Here is a 23,447-nt window from a genome sequence, read left to right as displayed (position 1 = left end):
TTGTTTTCCAAGAAATAAGTCATTTCAGCAGCTTCTTGTTAGTACCTGAAATATACAGAAAAAATGTATTATGCTTAATTATAATTAAGAAACCAATAAAGCTAAACTGAAAATATTTTTAATTCAATGCCCCCAGGTTTTCTTTATCTCACTGATGTTCTTTTAACTGTTCTTGGGGGCAAGACCAACAGGAATCCACTTCCAGCATCAGTTACCACAGATTTAGTGATGATTAATATTTTATTTGTGCTCCGACTGCAGACAACCACACTGAAGTTAGTAGTAACATCCGGACTTAGAAAGATCCACAAACATCTGCTATAAGACTAACAAATTTGCAATCTGATGTGACATTATATACATCTCCCTAGGAGAGGATTACTAATTCAAATTTTCAAGAACTACTGTGAATATCAAAACACAATTAGAACAATGCATTGATATAAAGGCATTTATTTATCTGTATATCCACTGTTGGTCATTTTTAAAGTCCTCAGTATCGGCCAGATAAGTAAAACTGAACCGATATTATTAACAGATAGTATTTATTGTGTATATGGGTTTTTTATTTTATTTTATTTGTTATTGTGGTATTTGCAGCTCAGGTTAATTGGGGTTTAACTGAAGCAGAGAAGCAATGTCAGCACTGTGGTTGGTCTTTCATGGTTTCCAGAGTGTAGGGAAGGATATCAGCAAATATCAGTTATCGGCTATAATGGCAATATCGATACAAGATATCAGCCTGGATGTTAATATCCATGCATCTGTAAACATTACGCTTCAGTAAGGTTTATTTTATAGGGATTCTTAGTAGTGATACTTTTGTCAAATAAATTTTTTCTCCACCATGCCTGCATTTTTTCACCTCTGAACAACTTTGGTCAAACTAAAGCATATATTATTCAAAAACATTCAGTGTTATATTATAGTCATGAAAAATGTACTTTAAACGTACACTATGCAACCGGTGTTGATTTTCCAGCGAAGCTCCCCCCAGAGGGCGAAAGTAAAAGTGCACTGTCGTAAATATGCTCAACTGTTCTCCTGGTTTCTCCGTCAAGCCAGGCGCGGTTGTTTTGAGCTTAGCAGACAGACGAACGCAACGAATCACCATGTCTACTGCGGTAAGTGACTATTTTGTTCCAATTTTCGAGTTTGAAAATTTAGCATGTTTTCATACATTATTTGTTATGCATGTGTCTAAATAGCAACGAGCATGCCTTTCACTGGGGGCGTGTAGCAGTTCTCGCCGTAAAGCAAGACCAACTCTCGCGATACACGAGACTTCTGAGCCTGTGGGTGGGGGCCGAGGGCTCCTGCAATTGCAAGTACGGTATTTCTGCTACAGACCACCAGGGCGGCCGAGAAAACCTTTGTTCGACATGAAATGACTCATTTAATCATCCAAAACGTTATGGAACACATTAATTAAGTGAAAAATGTTGCATAGTATGCCTTTAAGACTTTTTACACACATTAGCCAGCATTCTTGTTTATTATGGAGGCTTCTGTATCATTACCTTAATTTTGCGAAATGAAACAATAATGTTAAAGTCTAATCTTTCTACACTATTTACGATAAGTGTAGGTTTTGTAAATTAACTTATTTTACACTAAACATAAAAATCGGAGATGCATGGATGAGATTTTGCCTCTATTGGAGCTTGACTTGCTATTTCTTTAGGAATATGAAATAAAACAGCACAAAAGAATACTGCATGTTATTTGATAGGGAACGTTGGATTGACTTAGATTATAAAGTGGCAAGTCTATTACAACAGAAGTATAATGGCGTATTTATCTTTATGTACAAAAAAGTGAACGTTAGTGTATGTATTGTGCCTTAAGTTCATGGAAATTTAGAGGAACTTGTAGTTTTGATGAATTATGAGGCCTGTCATCAAGGATTAGAGCAGATCCAGAAAGAAAAGCGGCTGACTCTGATCACTAAATAGCTATCTCTATTTTCTTTTTTCAAACAACTAAAACATAAATGTAATTCTATCCTACAGAACAGAAGTGGGTCCATTATTTTTTGTCTCTACCTGGTAATGAATAGCCAAAATCTGATGAATGACGTAGCAAAAAAAAAAGAAAAAAAAAAAAAAAGAGAAGTGGGACAAGGTCAGTGAAGAATATTAAAAATGAACTTTATAATGATAAAAGCTCTGTGGAAGGCGAAGCAGGCACCATGTGAGCACATGGACAACAGCAGTTCTACGCAATAGAAAGCATGGTGGTTACTGTGCAGCTTGGAGAGCACACTAGTGCTTTGTGAGAAGATGAACACGTAGGCTGGGTGAGACAACACATACGGCTAGCTGGATGCTCTGCAGCTCTAAGTTAACCCGACGGGCTACCCACCAAAAGGGGTTACTAATGGAATGTGAGCAGAGAGAGTGGTGGATGAGGGGTCCCAGGATGTTATAGCAGCTAAATGTTGTCCTGGTCATTCGTGGCAGCACAAGAGGGGAAGAAAAGGACAAAGTAGGGAGTTGGAGAAAGAAGAAACAGAATATCTTCAGAATCCAGTGCTCTTCAAAAACCAACTTATATCCAACATACCAATAATAGAACCAAAACAAAGTACTTTACTTCTATCTATGAGTGCCTTTAAGGGAGTTAATGTTTTTTTTCTATCCAGTCTAATTAAAATAGTTCATTTATATTTGGTAATTTAATTGGTTGTCATTTCTGTAATTGAACCTCAATCCAGGGCGAGCTAATTATCCCTGTAACAAGCTGAGAAGTAGCTCATTAGCTACAATAAAACACAGGTTTTCACCACCAAACAGCTTCTTTGTTATGCTCGGTGTGCATTTCTAGACATATTTTTGCACAGGATATCCAAAAATTACAAGATGCCACATATTATAAAGCAGGTCAGATAATGAAACCTAAAAATCTGCAAAGAAAGCAGACATGGGTGGAGAATGCAGTATAGCGGTACCTATGGGTAATCTGTTCTTCTTATTGGCAGGGGTTGTAGCTGGGGAAAGCTGAGGGGTGTTGGAGGGGGTCAGCTCCAAACTGTTGCTCTTCACGGGTCGGGAGTGTGGAACGTTAGCTAGCAGGGTCTCCAGGGCCATGTGCTCCTCCTCTCGAAGATGGTCTCCTGCCATCACGCTCCGAACAAAGTCCACCTACGATACAAACAGAAGACATTTCTCTCTTTTTAGACTAAAATAATGAGGAAAACAGAACAAAGTCATTATATAAATATGCATTTTTAACAAGTATTTATCATTATTTTTTAAAATTATTATTTACAATACATCATAATAATATGTTGCTATATTTCCGGTTTACCTTATCATGTTAATGTTTTACATCTTAACTAATATTTAATAAATTATAAAAACATGTCACAATGAGGCTCACTGAATTTAAACAGAAAAATTAAAATGTTTGAAACGTCTGTATTTTTTATAGTCTATATTATGTTTCACTTAATTGAATTATTGAAGTAAATAAACTTTTCTGTAGTATATTAACTTAATAAAGACTTTAGGTTTACTTCTTTAAGGTTCAAGCCTAATTGTTGAGAACTTTTCAGACTGTAGCAAGTTTTATTTCTTTACAATTTGGATTTAATAATAGCTGAACTGATACTACCGGTAAATTTATTTCATAACCTTTGACAAAAATACAATTCAATTCATTTTTTTTGTTCTATTAGCTTTAGAAGAATGATAAATGGAAAAAAAAAGTTCAATATGTGACTGGAAGATAAAGTAAACTGTAAACACGAACGGTTTTCTCACCCCTGTTCTTTTTAAATTCCACAATTTAATGATTTTTTATTTTTTATTTATTCTAAATCTAAAATGTGTGGATTTGACTACATCGGAGTCCCAAATATTTGCTTTATTTTACAAAAAAGGATAATTCTGAGAGGCAGAATTAATAAAAATAAATTGTAAAAAAAAGAAATGTCGACAAGAATGATTAAAAGATCACAGGATATTATGAAATTAAAACTATCAACACTTTGGAAAACCTAAATGAAAGATAAAAATTCAAAGATTAAGGACAGAAATAAAATAGATTTATATGCAAAAAGCAGCTTAATATTTGAAATATAAATATTTTGCAATTCAGACAATATAATAAGCAATGCATTTATTTTTCCATGTTTCCTTTTTTTTTTTTTCTTTTTAAAACCTGGAAAAAGATTGGAGAAAAGGTACACAACCTGCCTCGGGCCAATAAGTCACTTTGCCATTTTAAAGAAATCCCATCAAATAGTTACCAATAAAAATGTTGTTTTTAAAAAAGCTTAAATCAAACCTACCAGTGCAAGCAGCTGACTATGAGTAATATAGACCGCTGTTCTGCTGAGACCTTCGAGAGGGTTCATGGAGGACATGGGTGGCGTCTCAACGGCTCGTCCTCCAATCACCACATCCAGAAAAGCAGCAACACAACTCTGGAAAGAGAGAAAAAGGCGGAAAAAAAACAAGTTAGACTGAAGGCTGGTAAACATTGGCCCTAAAATATATGTTAAATATTTAGGGTTTCTTTCCTTCACCTGACAAGAGTTTCAATCAAACACAACAAAAAATAAATAAATAAATAATATAATTTGCAGGAACAAAAACCACTGAATGAAAATCATGATAAACATCAAAGTATCCTGGTAGAGGTTAAGACTTACAGCAATTTCACCTGATTGGTGGAACTTAATGGACACACCTTCCGCCTTAATCATTAAAGTGTGAGTTTGGTTTTCAGAAAGCGGCTTAGAACCATGAAAAAAGGTTATAAGCGTATTATTCGATATTAATCGGAATGGCAAAAATAAGATGTTTATTAAATGGCACAATATATTAATGTTAATGACTACGTATTAAAAAAAAGATATATACTAATGTACAGCTATGGTGCGTAGAGACAAGTCAGCCGAGACACAGTAGTCTAATATATTTATGGAGATATGATTATGTTCAATGTTTAGAATAATAAAGTAAACTAAATGTTTAAGAACTTGATTTTTATGCACATTAAGAGACTTCAACTGGGTATAAAACAGCAATACTGTTAAAAAATATATATTTCTAAGAAACTTATCATAAAGGAAATACAATTTCTGAAAAAAGGAGTCATGGTTCACGACAAACCAAAAAAAAAAAAAACATCTTTCAATATGTAGATGAAAAAGAAAAAACATGAATTAGAGTTGCTTATCGGAAGTGGATCAAGTCTTTGTTTTCAGACATAATAAACAAATCCCAGAAACATTTAGCCTTGGCCTTCAGAAAAAAAAGGCTCCCAGTTTAGGAATGCTGTCACTAAATCTGTAGATTTCTCCACCATCGCCTCACGTCTCCTCACCGTCTAAGCAGCTACTCCATGCTGAACACACCCACCCACATCACGTCCCCTTAGCCAATGAGAGACAGGTAAGCAACCATCTAATTTCTGCACTGAAGGCGCCTTCTGAAAAGTCCCTTCGACTTGAAGTAACACTGCAAGTTAGACTGCAAATAACAAAGGTGTTACTGCTATATAAGAAATGAGTCAGATGACTGTTGGTAACGCTGTTATAAAGTAACAGTGATCAAGATGGCTCTTAAAGCAGTCCCAATGTATGGTCGTACGACCATAGCAAAGCAGAATTCAAATGTCAATCTTACTGGACACATTCAAGTTGATTAGTTGAAAACAAGTTGTTAATAACCACCTTATCAAACTTTGACAAACTGCTCTTCCGTCTGGGGTCTGAATCGTCATCGGCCATGGCCAGCTGCTGTAGAAGCTGCCCCACCTGCACAGGAACAAAAATAGAGCATGAGATTGTTGATCAGTGGGCTGAATGTGTGAAAATGTGCAGCTGGAATCCGTTGGTTCATTACCTGCATCAGGTTGAAACGAGCCACTTCATTGATGGGTGCATCGGAGATGATGCCATACTGCTCTGGGTTAACGATAGCCGGGCAAATGAAACAGGTCAGCAGGAGGTCGGTGCACATGGTGCGCACCTCGCCCACTTCAAGACGCTCCACACACGACAGAGTTTTGTACATTTGGGACACGATCCAGCGCAGGCTGTGAGGAAAGCAGTAGGTGTTCTGCTTAAGGTAACCGATGAACTTGTTGACCAGAGCTACCAGCTTGGCTTCGTTAGCCTCCACAGCTGCCTGAACTCTTTGCTTGTATTCCTCGGAGCCTTTCTCCCCGAAGCGTTCCTGCTGAGCTGGAGTGAGGCGCTCCGTCACCTTAGCCGGGTCGGTTTCCAAGTGATCTTCATCCTCCACCAACAGCTGCATTATGGCTTCATGAAGTGTAGCCGTGAGGAAGAGCTTGGCCGAGTACAGGCCCTCGGAGAAGAGTTTGAAAAGGATGCTGAAGGCACAGGTTCCACGTCGGAGAAGACGGCGAGGGTTGTCGCTCTCCTTCAGCTCAAATTCTACTAAATATCTTAACACCTACGGAGAAAAAAAACATTAGACACCCTCTTGTTTTCAATGCCTTTCAAGCTGTTTTTATTTCTAACTTCTGACCTGCAGCAGGTAGCTCTCGTCCTCCTGCATGATACAGTTGCCGTAAAGTGAGGTGAAGACGTTATAGATGACGCCCTGGGTGTGTTCCTGGTTAAGTTTTTCTCCAGCCACCAGGCAGGAAGCAACAAGTCTGGGATTTTCCCGAAATCTGGCCAAGAACTCGCCGTAGATCGTTTCCTGGAAACCCAGAGTCTTGTATCCATCGATGAACTGTGTATCTTCCAGCATTTTGGCATGTTGGCAGCACTCAGCCGGGGAGGCCTCCACACTAGAGAGCATTTTTCAGAAACAATCTGCATCTTAAAAAACTGTATTTTGTTCCAAAAGCCATTTTACTTTCAGCTTTCCTCTATTACAGTGAGTAGACCAACATTGTTGACTTTTTTTTATCATAAATGCGATTAATTTGTGGCTTTTAAAAGTCAACTTAGATGATTTCTAAACACAAAAACCTTGTTTTTAAAACCCTGTTGAAAAGGTTTGGATTTATTGATCTTCATAGAATCAAATAAGAGATAACATTTTGTTTGATTTGGTTACTGATTCTCCAGCAGTTGAAAGAACACTCACAAACCTTTTCATAAACATTCTTCTGACATATTTTTGGTGCTGGATATTTGATCACTCTTGGCTTTTGATAAAGTTACGACTGCAATAACTATCATTGCTACCTTAATACATCTACTTCTAAGTCCCTGTTATGGTATTTTAAGTGTTTATGGGACGACTGAGGGGTCACTCAACTCCCCCTACCATTGGCTTTCTATGCCACTGACTCGGTGCCAGACTCACAACTCTGTTATCGTTCTTAGTAAGAGCAATCTTTATGGCAGCCCAATGTAAGGCCATCCCCATCAACATCCCCATGTCCCAGGTGATCAACCGTGAATTCGATTGGACAGAAATTAGTAAATTTGGGCAAGACCTAAAATAAACATGGATATAAAATGGATTTAGACCTGGCACTGTTATTGGACTTGTAAGTAACATATATAGTAAACTATGTTAGAGTCTCTATAGTGATTTTAAAGTAATTAATTTTTAGTGTGCTGTTAAAAAAACATGTAGAGGCTTACAGCACCTTACACTTACACTTTACTGACTCTTACAAAAGTAATATTTTACAAAAAAACACTATTATATACTAGTATTAAATCTATAGATATATTTGATACTGTACAATGCTCCCCTCTTAAGAGATTGTGCTGTGATGTGTCTATCAGCTGCTCTAAGAGGGACCTTATGCTGTAACTGTGTGCTGAGGGGAGGACAGTCAGTGTTTACAACGTTGCCATTTCAAAAGGTCCCTCAGGGGGAGTATCGCACAAATAAGGACTTTGTGCTGCATTTAAGAATTGAGAGGTTATCTTCCTTTATTAGTACGACCGCCTTTGCACAATGCGCCTGTAACATCTGCAACGATATAGACCCTAATCAGTTATGCCGGCATTTTGAGATTGTCTTTTTGTCTGTTTTGTTAAGGGTCTACCTCAGGGACACAGATTGACAATGTCCTAAGATCTATTTTACATTTGTTTTCTCGCCACTGTCTTCTCGAACCGGCCGTCAGTCTCAGCAGATAGCCGCTCACATCGAGCCTGGTTCGGCTGAAGTTTTTTTATTTCTGTTAAAAAGGGAGTTTTTCCCTCTCCACTGTCGCCACATGCATGCTCGGTGTTAGGGACTGGAGCATCATCAACAACATAAGAGAACAAAAGACTATCTACTATCACTGCATGCTCATCCAAGAGGAGAAAATTATGCAAAGTCAGCAACCTGATATAGTCTGCTGAGATTTCTTATATAGGAAACTTTTTACTAATCTGTCTGCATGGTTCAGTTGAATTATCTTTGACATGTAAAATTGGGGCTATATAAATAAAATATGACCCCAAATGACCTTTTCATTGGCTATGATTAAAAAACCAATGAGTTTAAATAAACCCCGCCATCTCCTTTAAGAAGGCTAGTTAATGAAAAAGTGCAGTTTACAAAACAACCTCAGTCAGAATAAAAAGTCCCAACGGTCAAACCTGGTGAGGATGAGCCGATCGAGGTTGATCCTCTGCTGCTTGGCAATCCATGCGGCACGGTAGAGCCTCTCAGCAGTCTTCAGTACATCGCTGTTGAGCCTCTGGATCAGATGTTTCTCCGACGCCACATATAGCCGCTCCTGCTTCAGGTGGTGGGCCAGAGTGTGGATGTCTGGCTTCACCATCTTCACGGGCCCCAGGCAGACGGAGAACTAAAGGGCTGCAGAACCAAGGGAGGCTAAATTAAAACGTGAATGGGTCATTGTGAGCAAATAACGGATGTGAGACAAACTCAGACCAAGAACAACCTTTCAAGCGACAGCTCATCGACGGAGAAGGGAAATAAAAGCGTGATAACCAGGTGGCATAAACAGTTGCATAACGCTTAATGTGGCTTGGAAGAGGTTCTGTGAAGTCTGGGAAAACTGACCACAGTGATATCATCAGGTTGATCGTTGTTTGGGTTTCACTTCCATTATTCTGTAACAAGGAAGCCAGCGCTTAGGGTTGAAGGGAACGCACCATTAACTGAGAGCTGTCAGAGTCATGGCGTTTAATTATTTAACATACAATACAACATATCACATTTTGAAGTTCTTTAAGGAACCTTTTGGTATCAGATTATCAATCGATTAATGGAAAAAATAATCAACAGATTAATCGATTTGTAAAATAAATAGGGATGGGGATCGTTAATATTTATTGATATCGATACCTTTATCGATACTCCTTATCGATCCGAGTCTTTATCGATACCACTATCGATACTTTTCTGTTATTTGGTGGAAAGACGATGCGACAATATGTTTTTAACAGACAGAAAGGAAGTGGGGAAAAAAATTATTTGTAGAAATGTCCTATATTTTGAAGAAAGGTCTTCTTTTGGTATAAAAAAAAATATATACATTTTCACAATTGTTGGTTAATGTATTGTCTACTGTCACTTTTCATCATGTTTTTAGTGATTAGGAAAATATTTAGCAAATAAATAATCATATTCTAAATTAAATGTAATTTTTAATAAATGTTGGCATCAGTAGTTTAATTATATATTCTAAACTAATTAGAGCAATATACAACTTTGTTACTCATGTTTCTCGGCAAAAACTTTTCTTTACGTTGCACTTGAACGCATCATGATAACCTAATTGTCGTTTTACTGAGCCAATCTGAACACATCATCACGCAGCACGTCTGAAACTTTGTTTACTTTTCAAGCTAACTAGCTTGTATGCTGCCGATTACAACACGGATTTCACAATTACTATTTTTAACTGACCGGACAAGCTACAAAGTCTGTGTGCGCGCTTACCAGTGGTACTCTGAGTGGATGATGAAGACGGGCCCGACAATGGTGCAGCAGCAGGAGGAGGAGGAGGAGGAGGAGGAGGAGGAGGAGGAGGAGGAGGAGTCTTTTCAACCCGGAGACAGTCGAAGGTACTGCATTTGGCCTTTATTTGATGCACAATATTAATGTGCTTGGCCATTGAGGTTGTGTTCCCCCCTTTAAAAGAGATGATTTTGCAACATAAGTTGCATTTTGCTTCTTCTTTATCTTTGAGCTTGGTAAAATGAAGCCAAACTTTAGACCTTTTCGTCCGTTCAGCCATCCTCGAGTCGCGAGCGAAGTTAACTGCCAGACTTCACTTGTTTTACTTTTAATATCTGTTTGCTTACAATTTCATTCCAAAACATTGGTGAACATGCTGCAGTGATCGGATTGATTAGATTTAAATGCTGTGACGCAACTCGAGACACACACAATTATGTTACAGGACCTCCGGGAGAAAAAAAAAAAAACGACCAGACTCGATAGCGGTATCGATAAGCCCAAACGTTATTGATTTTCGGGTTTTGAAAAAAGTGGAACCGGGTCCTTGATGGAACCGGGTTTCGATCCCCATCCCTAAAAATAAACAGTTGCAACCCTAGCTAAAAAAAAGATAATAAATAGTTTTAACATTTGAAGGAGCTCAGAATTTAAAAAAAATATTAATTGATCACCTGTACTCAGCTGGACTTCTACAAAAAAGAAGGATGACTGCATTTTCTGTAAAGTACACGGTAAGCAACAGCCAAAGGAAGTGATCATTTGCATTCTGTGTTATTTTCAAAAGGGGGCCAATCACAACAAAAGAAAGCTGCTTGCTCAACATTCCCAGCAGACATTACACACGCAAAAATAAAAACAAAATGCAATTCACTCTATTCAGTAAACACACAACCATAACATGCAATCCAAACTGAGTTTATGAAATCAGAATGAATTCTCAGTGAGTATTTCCCTTAAAAGCCTTTTGTCGTCAGTTGCTTCCAGTGAAAACACAGATTAAAGTGTGGAATTGGGGCTTTGGTTGGAGAATGAGGCCGGGACCAAAAGAAGCCGCCTGTGAGTGGGAATAACTGTGAGGCTGTGTCAACCCACACAAGCTAACAGACAACCACAGTGTCTGCATTGATGTGCCTGACAAATTTCATTGGTTACGCATATTCAAACAGAAGATAAGCTCTACACTGAATTACTGTAGCAAATCAAAAAGAAAACATCATTTAAATAGCATTTAATATGCAGGAAAGAAAAGCTACGGACAACTTATGCTCAAAGGAACAAAGTACAAAAATTATAATTGCATTAAAAACGAGGACTGCACCTACCAATTAATTTAGTAATCAGTTGCTCTATCCAAACATTTTGTTTATTTTTATTGACCTAAAAATGTGTTTGTTTTTTGTGTGTGTTGTCCATGAAGATGTATTTTATTTGGCAGTTAGAAATAAAAAAAATAAAAAATAAAAAACTAAAAAAAATCAATATAAAAAGACAAATATAATGAAATGAAAAACAAACACTTTTAGTAAATTAACATTTATAAATAAAATAATCATTTGAATTATAAACGACCATAATTGAATTGCAAATTGAAAAAAAGCATATACGTACATATACATGGAATAGTTTTTATTATAAAGAATACATTTGATCTTTATTGGAAAAAAATGTATTTATGTATTAATGATGTAGTTTGGTTTTTCTTTCAGCATATATAATCTTAACAGCATGTCATATCTTTACTTAAGGTATCAATTTGTTTACCTAATTAGTTGGCTATCATATCAGTAATCAATTAATCATGATTTATCAAATTAATGATTTCAGCCCCAATAAAAAATATATACTAAGTCCCTGAAATGGTTAAAAAATTTGAGTCCAACATGCCAAAAAGCTTTCCTTAAATAACTATTAGGACTGATCAGTAAACCTAGTTAGTAAACCTACAACATAAGTGAGATTAAAATGTTAAAGTGAGGTTTTTGTATAATAACTATAATAACTGCAACCCGTTTTTATTATTATAATTCTTTGTCCTACACAGATATAGTCTTCTTTTTTTGTTTGCTAACTAAGCCCAGTCTTTCTTTGACTCTTTTAGTCATGTTCAACTTAATACCAAACTGTCTGATTGACCCTCTAAAAGGTTGTTGATCCACCTGCAGCCATGGCTATGCATTAATGTTGACTTTCAACAGGTAGGGGTGAAAAAAAAGACAAAAAAAAAAGAAAAAACTGAAAATAGGCCGGTTGGTGTTGACAGACCAGTAGTTTGGGATTCCTTCTGAACCTGAACACTCCACCCCGCCTAAGAAATTGGTCTGTGGGCCAGCGCATGTGTTCATCTGCCATCAAGGACTAAGAGTGAGTCTTCTGAAATTCACAGGACTTTTTTCCTGTCTGGCGCCAAGTAGCTAGGACATTTGGAAGCTTGATGCAGAGGCCGCTGCAGCATCCAGCCAAACTCCCTTCTTGTGGAAGTACTGTTGATCCATAAGACCTCAGTAATCCATGCAGGTAGGGGAAAAAAAAAAAAAAAGGAGCACACGTGCAAGTACAAATTTCCCCCCTTTCATTCGCATTTTGCTCCTAAAATAAGATCTCCGTTCATCTTTTGTTAAAAAATGAGAGAAAAGGATTTTCCTAGAAGTAGGGTTGTCACGATGCTAAACTTTTCAACTCGATAGTGATACTAAGGAAAATATTCAATACTCGATACCATTTTCGATACCACAAGGATAAAAACAAAGACTCCAAAATTCAACAGAAATACTTTCATTAATAAATAAAATACAATAAATAAATACAATAAACAATAAGAACAATATTTTGAGGTTGTATGCTGTGCACAATATTACGCAAGCTTGATAAAAAACTTAAAATTAAAATTAAGTGTTCCTTCCTTGGCTATGCTTTGCACACATAACAATGACGCTAGCCAAACCGGCTAAGAAACAAAAATTATTCTCAGCAGCTGCACCTGTTACGAAAAAGTCTGAAACTGAAAAGTGCACAGAATTATTCAATCACACAGTGTTCTGAAAGTGCCTTGTCCTCTATTCTGCACTTTAGGTGCACGTTAGGTGCCACAGGTGGTAGCACTGTCGATACTTTGAAAATGAGCATTGTATCCGGATACAACTTTTCAGTATCGATACTTTTTTGAGTATCAATACTTTTGACAACCCTACCTAGAAGTCAAAAGGTACCTTTGTAAGGGGAAAATACTTGGGAAACCAGTTACGAGACATCACTGTTGCCTTACAAATTTGGGCAGCAACAGTGATGCGGCACGATAGTGTGAACACATTGGCTGTGTCCTAACATTCACCCTAACCCCTAAAACCCTCGATCCCTATATAGAGCTGGATTCAACTCCCCTTTAGTCATGTAACTCCGCTTCCCAGCGCAGTTACTGTGCCATCTTTATTTGTCGCCGCTGTCGGGTAGTGACAGCCGTAGGCGAAAGCGGGCCACTGTGACAAGAAATCCCATGATGCTTTGGGAGGAGAGCGCTCCTCCCAAAGCATCCTCAAACAACAAAATGGTGCAATTTAGGAAAGTTTGTAGTGACCCTACATTTTCTTATGCACTCCTAATTTAATTTTGTTTTCATTTGGGTGCTCCAGGTAAAAAAAAGGCAAGCATACAGCACTGTTAAAGATAATTCTTCTTGAAGCCGAAAACTGGTTTGAGAAATGATTCTGACTCCATCTTCAACCCAAGAAGCATTACAGCACCTCAACCACAGAGTGGAAACTGGTCCAGCTACCGGCACAGTCATCAGGCAATAAAACCATTACAAACAATGTATTTTTAGATATTTCTTGGCCAAGTCTTGAGGTTTCAACTTCTGTGTCTTGCTCAGTGGTGGTTGGTTTTCTGCCTTCCTTATCTTGGCCATGCTTCAGAGGACAGAGCCTCTGGGACCTCCATTCAGGTTGCAGTTCTACAGCACAGGATAAAAGCACTGGAGGTCAACGAGTCCTTGCAGTGTCACAATGTATTCTTTTTAAGACGTTGGTATTTTTCACAAATTTTAATTTCTAAAAGTCAGTTAAACCTTTTTTTACTACTTTGCTATGGTCTGTTCAGTAAAACAGTAAATGGTCTACGCTGTCAGTTTTATTGAAACGGACATCTCTGATAGCCCAAAGGATTTTACAGGAATTGCTGAATCTTACAGAAGTAGAGAGAGAGAGAGAGAGAGAGAGAGAGAGAGAGAGAGAGAGAGAGAGAGAGAGAGAGAGAGAGAGAGAGAGAGAGAGAGAGAGAGAGAGAGAGAGAGCAAGCAAGCAAGCTTTGGGCTGCTTCAGGGAAAATGTATGTTTTTATTTCACCACAAAAATTTTACTGTTTGGACAGTTTAATACCTTTATGGATTGTTTTATCAATCAAAAGAAATCCATCACTTCTACAGTAGAGCAATATTACATACCTTCTTATTCTTTAAAAGTTATTACGTATGCATTTATTTAACTCCAGGCTGATCTTTTGCCATACTAAAGGAGATTTAGCTAAAAACTTGTGAGCTGAATTTCCATTTAGTGATGGAGCACACAATGCTTTCCATAATAAAATACAGGTGCTGGTCATAAAATTAGAATATCATGAAAAAGTAGATTGATTTCAGTAATTCCATTTAAAAAGTGAAACTTGTATATTATATTCATACATTACATACAAACTCATATATTTCAGATGTTTATTTTGTTTAATTTTGATGATTACAAATGACAACAAATGAAAATCTCAAATTCATCATATCAGAAAATTAGAATATTGTGAAAAGGTTCAAAATTGATGGCCCCTGGTGCCACACTCTAATCAGCTAATTAACTCAAACCACCTGCAAAAGCCTTTAAATGGTTTTTCAGTCTAGTTCTATAGGCTACACAATCATGGGGAAGACTGCTGACTTGACAGTTGTCCAAAAGACGACCATCGACACCTTGCACAAGGAGGGCAAGACACAAAAGGTCATCGCTAAAGAGGCTGGCTGTTCACAGAGCTCAGTGTCCAAGCACATTAATAGAGAGGCGAAGGGAAGGAAAAGATGTGGTCGAAAAAAGTGTACAAGCAAGAGAGATAACCGCACCCTGGAGAGGATTGTGAAACAAAACCCATTCAAAAATGTGGGGGAGATTCGCAAAGAGTGGACTGCAGCTGGAGTGAGTGCTTCAAGAACCACCACACACAGACGTATGAAAGACATGGGTTTCTGCTGTCGCATTCCTTGTGTCAAGCCACTCTTGAACCACAGACAGCGTCAGAAGCGTCTTGCCTGGGCTAAAGAGAAACAGGACTGGACTGCTGGTGAGTGGTCCAAAGTCATGTTCTCTGATGAAAGTAAATTTTGCATTTCCTTTGGAAATCAAGGTCCCAGAGTCTGGAGGAAAAGAAGAGAGGCACTTCATCCACGTTGCTTGAAGTCCAGTGTAAAGTTTCCACAGTCAGTGATGGTTTGGGGTGCCATGTCATCTGCTGGTGTTGGTCCATTGTGTTTTCTGAGGTCCAGGGTCAACGCAGCCACATACCAGGAAGTTTTAGAGCACTTCATGCTTCCTGCAGCTGACCAACTTTTTGGAGATGCAGATTTCATTTTCCAACAGGACTTGGCACCTGCACACAGTGCCAAAGCTACCAGTACCTGGTTGAAGGACCATGGTATCCCTGTTCTTAATTGGCCAGCAAACTCTCCTGACCATAACCCCATAGAAAATCTATGGGGTATTGTGAAGAAGAAGATGCAATACACCAGACCCAACAATTCAGAAGAGCTAAAAGCCACTATTAGAGCAACCTGGGCTATCATAACACCTGAGCAGTGCCACAGACTGATCGACTCCATGCCACGCCGCATTGCTGCAGTAATACAGGCCAAAGGAGGCCCAACTAAATACTGAGTGCTGTACATGCTCATACTTTTCATGTTCATACTTTTCAGTTGGCCAACATTTCTATAAATCCTTTGTTTTTATTGGTCTTCAGTAATATTCTAATTTTCTGATATGATGAATTTGAGATTTTCATTTGTCGTCATTTGTAATCATCAAAATTAAACAAAATAAACATCTGAAATATATGAGTTTGTATGTAATGTATGAATATAATATACAAGTTTCACTTTTTAAATGGAATTACTGAAATCAATCTACTTTTTCATGATATTCTAATTTTATGACCAGCACCTGTAAATGCAATGTTTTTGCATAAACAGCTTAAAAAAATACTATTTAAATCAGTAACCAGATTAATGTTGCATGAAAACAAACAATTGCTGAACTCTTCCCCTCTAAAACCCATCATGCTTACGCTCCTGACTCACTTTCACATGCATAATCATATTGTTAAGTGGGATCATTCTTCAAACAGAAGTGAAAAAGCAGCCAGGATACTAAGTTGGTAGCAGGAAGGAGGACCGCCTTTTGTCACTGAGCTGCTCGCCTGTCAGCAAAGATAACATCCACAGTTTAGAGTCGACATGTGAGTCAGTCAAGGAGAGTATTGGAGGAACTCGGAAGCAGAAGAGAAACCAAGTAATGCACTATGAGAGGGATAGGATAATCCGGAAGGCTAAGTGTCCTGAGTTAGGTTGGGACAGAAGCCAGTGACTCATAAGACCAGTATTTCTACAGGATCACATACATGAACAGACCAGGTAGAGAGAAGTAACAGGGAAGGCAATGAAAGGCGAATATAAAGGTTTTTTTTGTTTTTTGAATGTACGCTAAAACCACAGGTTTGGACCACTGCCCAATCCTCTAGGTAACATAATCCCACACATTCAGGCAGCCCAACCAAAAGTACAGAGCATTTCTAAAAGCTATCAAAAGGATTTTACTTTCTACTGAAGCCATGTGTGACTGAGCCAACATCCTCTTCACACTTCCTTTTCTGAACTTTCTTCCACTGCTCAGCAGGCAAATAGTACAACTGCAGTCCATGTAGTTTGTCAATTTATGGACCTTTTTTTCCCTCAAGGAAAAGAGCATGCAAGCTTCTGAAAAATATTTTTTTTAAACTGAAAAACAATAAATTAAAAATTCCTGCATTAAGTGCTTGGACACATTTTCACATCACTTTATATAGCTTGATTGCTCTTTCACATCCGAGTAACGTTAGCATCATTGCTCACATTCCAAACTGTCCCTCATGCGTTGTAATATGTTTAGGGAAACAATAACCCAAACAAAGATCTTTACATTGTACATCTATGGAGCAGTAACAACACACATATAATGAGAGTATCTTCCTACATGCCAGGATCATGACTATCAAGAAAACACAGGGCTTCTCCAAATGACTGAGCAGCTCGGGAATGTTATATAAAGACTCTAGATTATAAAAAGAAAAAATGGGACAGAGGAGGCTAAACAATACCTAAATATTCATTTAGGTGGATGACTGAACATGAATGGATAATCAATAGTTTATCTCAATATATGGGGCAAAATAATGATTTGAGCGAGTAGGAATGTCTTTGCAAAAATATCATTGACTATTAACAATAGTGAGCACAACACTAAACATCATGTTAGCCATTTTCATTGCAATCAAAAACCTGTTAATTTAAAATCAGGAAAAGCTCTGCATTCTACAACTTTTCAAACATGTATTACAAACTGTATGTTAGAGGTAATTTTATATTTATATAATTTTATATTATATCGATTGTTTGGATTGTTTCATCAATCAAAAAGAAATGCATGACTTTAACTGTAGGGCAATATTACATACCTTCTTATTCTTCAAAAGTTATTACGTATGCAGCTATTTAACTACAGGCTTATTCTTGGCCATACTAAAGGAGATTTAGCTAAAAACTCGTGAGCTGAATTACCATTTAGTGATGGAGCACATGTTTTCCATAATAAAATCAGTGCAATGTTTTTGTATAACCAACTTAAAAAATATACTATTCACTTTTTAAAGCTCTGCATTCTACAACTTTTCAAACATATTAAAAACTGAATGTTAGAGGTAATTTTATATCAGAATTTAAAATATATATAAAAATATGATGACAGAGAAAGCAAAAAGGTTTCTCAGCAACGTTCATTTCCGCACATCGGATCAGCAGTGTTCACAACAACAGGATCGCGTTTCATCTCTCTTGCAAAGCATTAAGTGTTTCCCGTTTTAAAACAGCCCTTTAACCACCAGAGTACTGATGTTTCTGTTCACTAGAGCCACAAAAGTCAGGCCGTCTCATCACATCCCTGATCCTAACATCATTTATCTTAGAGAATGAAGTTGGCTGGTATTCCTACTGGAGAGCTGCAGCCAAGAACGCAACAACCTACGCAGTTTTAAACAGCAGAACTTTAACTATGAAATAGAAACACGCTGAACTGTTAAGTGTGATATTCAATTAGAATTACATCTTTTAGTAAGCATAAGAAAAGCACTTTTATCTCATTAGATGAATATTAATAAATGTCCCTAAAAACTGTCAGTTTTCATCAACATAATGTTACCTCAGTGGTTTTTCATTTTAGGTTGTGAGATGGGTAGGAGCTCCAATATTTAGGGGTGTCCTAACAACATTTTCATTTCCGATACGATACCGACATTGCAGCTTTGAGTACTGACCAATAATGATATTGATCCAATACAGTATCACTAGTAGTCCTGCATATCTTTATTACTAACAGTATAGTTTGGAATGATAGAAAATGGCTTGATTTGGTGAAAATTCTCAGAATAATACTTAACATCAGCAAAAAGCTACAAAAACTTAAAGAAAAGCGGACAGAAGCAGCAGTGTTTCTACGAGCTTTCTAATATCAGGGATATTAGAGGCAGACCAATATAGACCAATATTTATTTTTTGGTTGATACTAGACTAATTTCCAATATCAATATCAGATCAGGGCAGCTCTACTTATATTTTCCATGTAGCTTAGCAGGTTATGTTTCTTTTTATGTGAATAAACAGCAAAATGGAAACTTTTAAATTAAAAAAGACAACCTCAAAGTGAGTATGAGTGAGAGAGTGTCAGGGTTAAAACAAGGTTTTGCTCATATTTTTAGCAGAGATGCCAATAAAGGTGTTTTTTTTTTTTTTTATTCAATCAAATGTTGAATGACATATCTTGCCCTGTGAGGGAAGCTTTAGCCTCGACATGATCATTGTTTAAAAAATGTAACAAATGAACACAGAAATGAATGTACTTTATATTATTTGTTAACAAATACACAGAAAAAAAGAGCTCATGTAAAATGCACCAGCTTGGATCACCGATATCTGATTGCAAACCATCGATATCTAATTTGTCAATATCAGAGCCAATCTCTGATCCAGGTATCCGAACGCTGCATCTCTATTTATTAGAACATAAACAAAAGGAGGTGGTCTTTTTAACTCTCTTCAACATAAGTTTATTCACACCACATTATCAAAGTAAAGAGAATAAGTGAACTTAAACATCAATGCTTGCCCCTTTAGAACGACATGCGTTACAAAGAGCACAACGCCAAAGATCACACTTGTCTCAGCAATGATGATTCCCAATTCGTCAGAGAAGCACTTTATTCCAGAATCATAACCCAAACATATCCAGGAATACAGACTGAAAATGTTTTCCATTCAATATCCACACTACCAACTGATATTTGCATTGTTACACATAGGGTACCACAAACCAAAATCAACAACAGGAAAACTCAACTTAGAGAGCTGAGACATACATTTTACCATTCCAAATTAAGATATCTCATGCATTTTATGTTGGGTAATAATACAGACATATCATACCAGATTGTCATCAGTGAAAAATCATGACATAGCAGAAGGAAAGTATGACCAAACAAAAATCAGTAGTTTGCAGGGAAATCTTTCATCCTGATAAACTTGTCATCACATGAACATTAATCAACTTAAAAATCATATTTGTCACAAACCGTAAAGACGAACAAACCTTCCAAATAATGTGATTAAATCAGCACTACAGAGGAAGTAAAGCCTGATGACTAAGCAACATGTTTGGAACTTAAACATGACCTAGACACTAAAGTTTATAGCAAACACGTGATTCGAGTAACAGAGTACAGACACTTTAGAAGATACTCATGATTATTGCTGAGAGGTTTTTACCTTTTTTGGGGGGGAGGGGGGGATAAATAAAATGCAAATACATCCGTTCGATTCCAGGACAAACAGGAAAACAATATCCCATTAACCCCTGGTGTACTTACAATAAGGGTCAAACTGAGGACATGGTTGTGTTATTCCCCTCTTTAATCTACAGCTGCCACAGACAGCTGCTGTTCTAATGTGTTTCTGTTCCACTATCCCTCCAGGCCTGCCTTTAGCCATCATCTATTGTGGATTTTAGCTCGGACACTCCTCTAATGAAATGGCAGATTTGCCTGTCAACTGCTTTAAATAACAAACACCAAAGTACGATTATTAAAAGAAGTAGAGGAGATGTAAACCCTGGCTTAGAAAGGTATCCTACAAATACCGATAGCTGTTTTTCAACGTCAACTAAGCTTAATATCGTCAGGTTTATCCTAAAGCTCTTCTCCATTCAAGTATCATTGAATGTACAGGTTAACCCCCACCAAAATATGAAGGAAATATAAGCGGTATAATAAACCCAATATGAAGAAACAGATTAGTAAAACGGCAAAGTGTTTGCAGTGATTTGAAAGAGGGGGCGCAGAAAGCAGCGGGCTAACGTTAGCAAGCAGCTAGCCACAGGCTAACTGACTTAGCTTAGCTTTCGGCTGTGATGTTCTCAGAAATCGAACATGGTTCAAAATAAATGGTGCGACGTTAGTACTGCTACTCACCAAATGTACCTGGCTTCTGCAAGTTAGTCCCAGAGTCTCTAAGCGCGGTTATTCATTAGGTTTGTAGGCCAGAAAGAGAGTTTGTTGGCGGTTAGCGTTGTAGCACACTGGCTGCAGCTAAACAAGGCTGTCATTCGCTGTCATCAAAGGGAGACATGCGCACACCGGGTATTGCTGCTGTCAGAGGGAGCGCCCGCTTTAAAATATTATGCAGGTATATCCTGCATATCTTATTTAAAATGGAACCAAATACTCTTACATTTGTTTTAATGCTTTTGGTATTTTTTATTTTTTTATCCATTCAAAATTCTGAGATCTTAAAGTTTCTGGCACATCTTCAAAGTCCGAAGTTAAAGAACTTCTGCTTAACATATTCAGAACAGGACTGTCAACTCTCAACCATTGGCCCAGGGCAAATCATCGGCCACCCCTGTGGCCATCCCTACCATTTATTTCCCTCTAATACAGATACTGGCAAAACATTTTAATTTTTCATATATTAACAATTACTTGACAACCAAAACACTGGTTAATTCTGCACATCAACATACTAACATTAAAGATGATAAGTACAGAATTCGTGCTCTTTTCAGAACTAGATTTTGTGTATTAAGGGGTAAAGAGAAAACTATGCATCTCTGCAAGTCATCTAGGAGTCTTCAGTGAAATCATAGATAAATAACTATTTTTCATAAAAACTTATTAAATGATCAATTTATGTAGATATTAGTATTTGTAAATATCATTTTATGCATGATAATTATTGATAAAAGTAGGTAAGTAATGACAATGGAAAACTCAAACGTGAGAGAATTAAATTTTTTTTATTATTACCTTATTTATTATTATTACTTTATTGTATCATTTTATTTTATTATTACTTTTATGTAGAAAGCACGGATGTTTAAATATATGCGTCTATTTGTTAGCAAAGGCTGTGGGAAAGTATAGTTTGTCTTTATTTAGAAAATATGGATGTTTTGCTTGTTGATTTTCCTCATGGAACAGTGTAGATTGACCATGAGGTTTTAGTGCCTATCTACTTTTGGCCACCCCTCAGTGTACATTGGTTACTACCTGGCCACCCTTATTAACATTTTCTGGCTACCCCTGTGACTCACACACCTCAGTGTTTTCAGACGCACACACTCCAGATCCCCAATTTTTCGCGCTAAAAAATGACGGACATGAAAAATACACTTATTCCACTTATTTATATATAAAAATACCATGGTGATAAAAAAAAAATCCAGTCCGCGTTTTCAACAATAATGCATAAAACATGCCAGGTTCAGATCCAGTCTGTAGTTTTGCACAAGTTCATCTATTCACTGAGCTGAGAGCATTTTCTTTTTTTGTTTTTTTTTTACTGAGCTTTACTACCTGTTTGCTCTACTTTATCCTCATGATTTAGTCCCAGTTTTAGTCCATGTTTTTTTTTTTTCATTATTGCTAAGTTTAGTTTAATATTCTCCTGTTGGATTTTAGGACTGATTAAACCAACACTAAATTAAACTAAATTCTTAAAGCTTTAAGGTTTGAAACCTGAAAGCTTTTAATACCCATGGCATTTTATTTTCCAAAATATCAGCCACCCAAGAAAAGACCAAGCACATTCAAAGAGGATGTGCAGAACAACTCAGTTATCCAGGATTGATATAAGAGGAACCAGAGGGATGTTCTTCTTTTATTATTACTTATCTTATTCATTTATTCTTATTTTGGTCCATTTAATATGTTCAAAAACTTAATTTACATCATATCTACTAAAATCAAACATCCACAAAAGTGCTGTGTTGTGTCATGGTAAGTTTTTGTAAAATCTGTTTTGTAAAAGCTGTTTTGTCAATTGTAAAAAGAATAAGATAATAACTTAAAATTTTTATTCCTTAGCCTATTACCAAATATTCATACACACTGTAGTTTATCACAGGATTCGATTTCAGTGGTTCCTGTATTAGTGTCAGTAATCCGATAACACTTATTAGTTCCCATTGGTTATGTTACTTGAACTGCATAGAATAATTAATAAACACAGTTGGGAAATTCTTAGTTTGTAGTATCTTTAAGATGCAAGTATTTCATTAGGGTCCATACTTCTTTACTTCAGTTCTCTGAAAATCACCAGAATATAGAAAATAACGGATATTGTGTGTTAAAAATATTCCACATAACAACAGATCACTTATTGTTACTCAGTAACATTTACTGTGGTATAAAATAATCAACATTTTACAACTTTGTTTCAGTTAAATCCTCTGAAAACCTACAACCTGTAGCTGCACCTATCCTCATCTAACCCTGACAAGGTTTGCATTGTCCACATTCTTTAAAAATCTCACTCCAAGGTGAAAAGTTGGCAGCCCTGTATTTAAGATTTGCTCTGATAAATGACTTTTAATTGCTAGTTGCAATATAGTTTCTTTGATCTCATTCTAAAATAGAGTAAGAAATAAAGTAGATTTATTTCTTTAATTTTTCTCATGGTAACAGTGGTGTAATTTTGAACTATTCACAACAGAAATGTTGGGGTGCTGTAAAATGTTGCATTTGTATAATATGCAGCAATAAAGTGCTTTTAATTATAATAACAGGTTGCCTAGAATACTAGTGGCAGCAATAGGCGCTTTCTTCCACTAGGTGGTGCTGTAACAGAAGAAATGTTGCTGATTCCCTGAACAGGCAACACCATAAAGCAGCAGAAATAGGATTGTTTAAAACACATTGTGAAAAAAATTTTCTCCACATGTTGCATTGTTAATATCTGGAACTAGGTACTTT

At 36.9% G+C, this 23,447-nt stretch overlaps 1 protein-coding gene across 3 annotated transcripts in view; it reads right to left on the bottom strand.

Moving 5' to 3' along the window:
- gapvd1 (GTPase activating protein and VPS9 domains 1) overlaps window positions 1-20,816 on the bottom strand; it is a 54,090-nt gene extending 33,274 nt beyond the window's left edge. Inside the window, exons 1-8 of one of the 3 annotated variants that reach the window (XM_038283444.1) lie at window positions 20,667-20,816; window positions 8,537-8,756; window positions 6,504-6,771; window positions 5,856-6,428; window positions 5,684-5,767; window positions 4,295-4,429; window positions 2,951-3,143; window positions 2,365-2,445 (exon numbers count right to left, since the gene is read on the bottom strand). In XM_038283444.1, the coding sequence (XP_038139372.1) occupies window positions 2,365-2,445; window positions 2,951-3,143; window positions 4,295-4,429; window positions 5,684-5,767; window positions 5,856-6,428; window positions 6,504-6,771; window positions 8,537-8,721 (1,519 nt within the window). In that variant the 5' untranslated portion in view covers window positions 8,722-8,756; window positions 20,667-20,816. Of the gene's footprint in view, window positions 1-2,364; window positions 2,446-2,950; window positions 3,144-4,294; window positions 4,430-5,683; window positions 5,768-5,855; window positions 6,429-6,503; window positions 6,772-8,536; window positions 8,757-20,666 lie in introns of those variants that run through there. The other 2 variants (XM_038283452.1, XM_038283462.1) reach the window with 2 other exon arrangements.
- Between the last annotated feature and the right edge of the window lie 2,631 nt (window positions 20,817-23,447).

Source organism: Cyprinodon tularosa, unplaced genomic scaffold, assembly GCF_016077235.1.
Source record: "Cyprinodon tularosa strain WSP-4 unplaced genomic scaffold, ASM1607723v1 ctg1046, whole genome shotgun sequence".
NCBI lineage: Eukaryota > Metazoa > Chordata > Actinopteri > Cyprinodontiformes > Cyprinodontidae > Cyprinodon > Cyprinodon tularosa.
The sequence above is the reverse complement of the archived record's forward strand: the minus strand, read 5'-3'. Positions and strand labels throughout refer to the sequence as shown.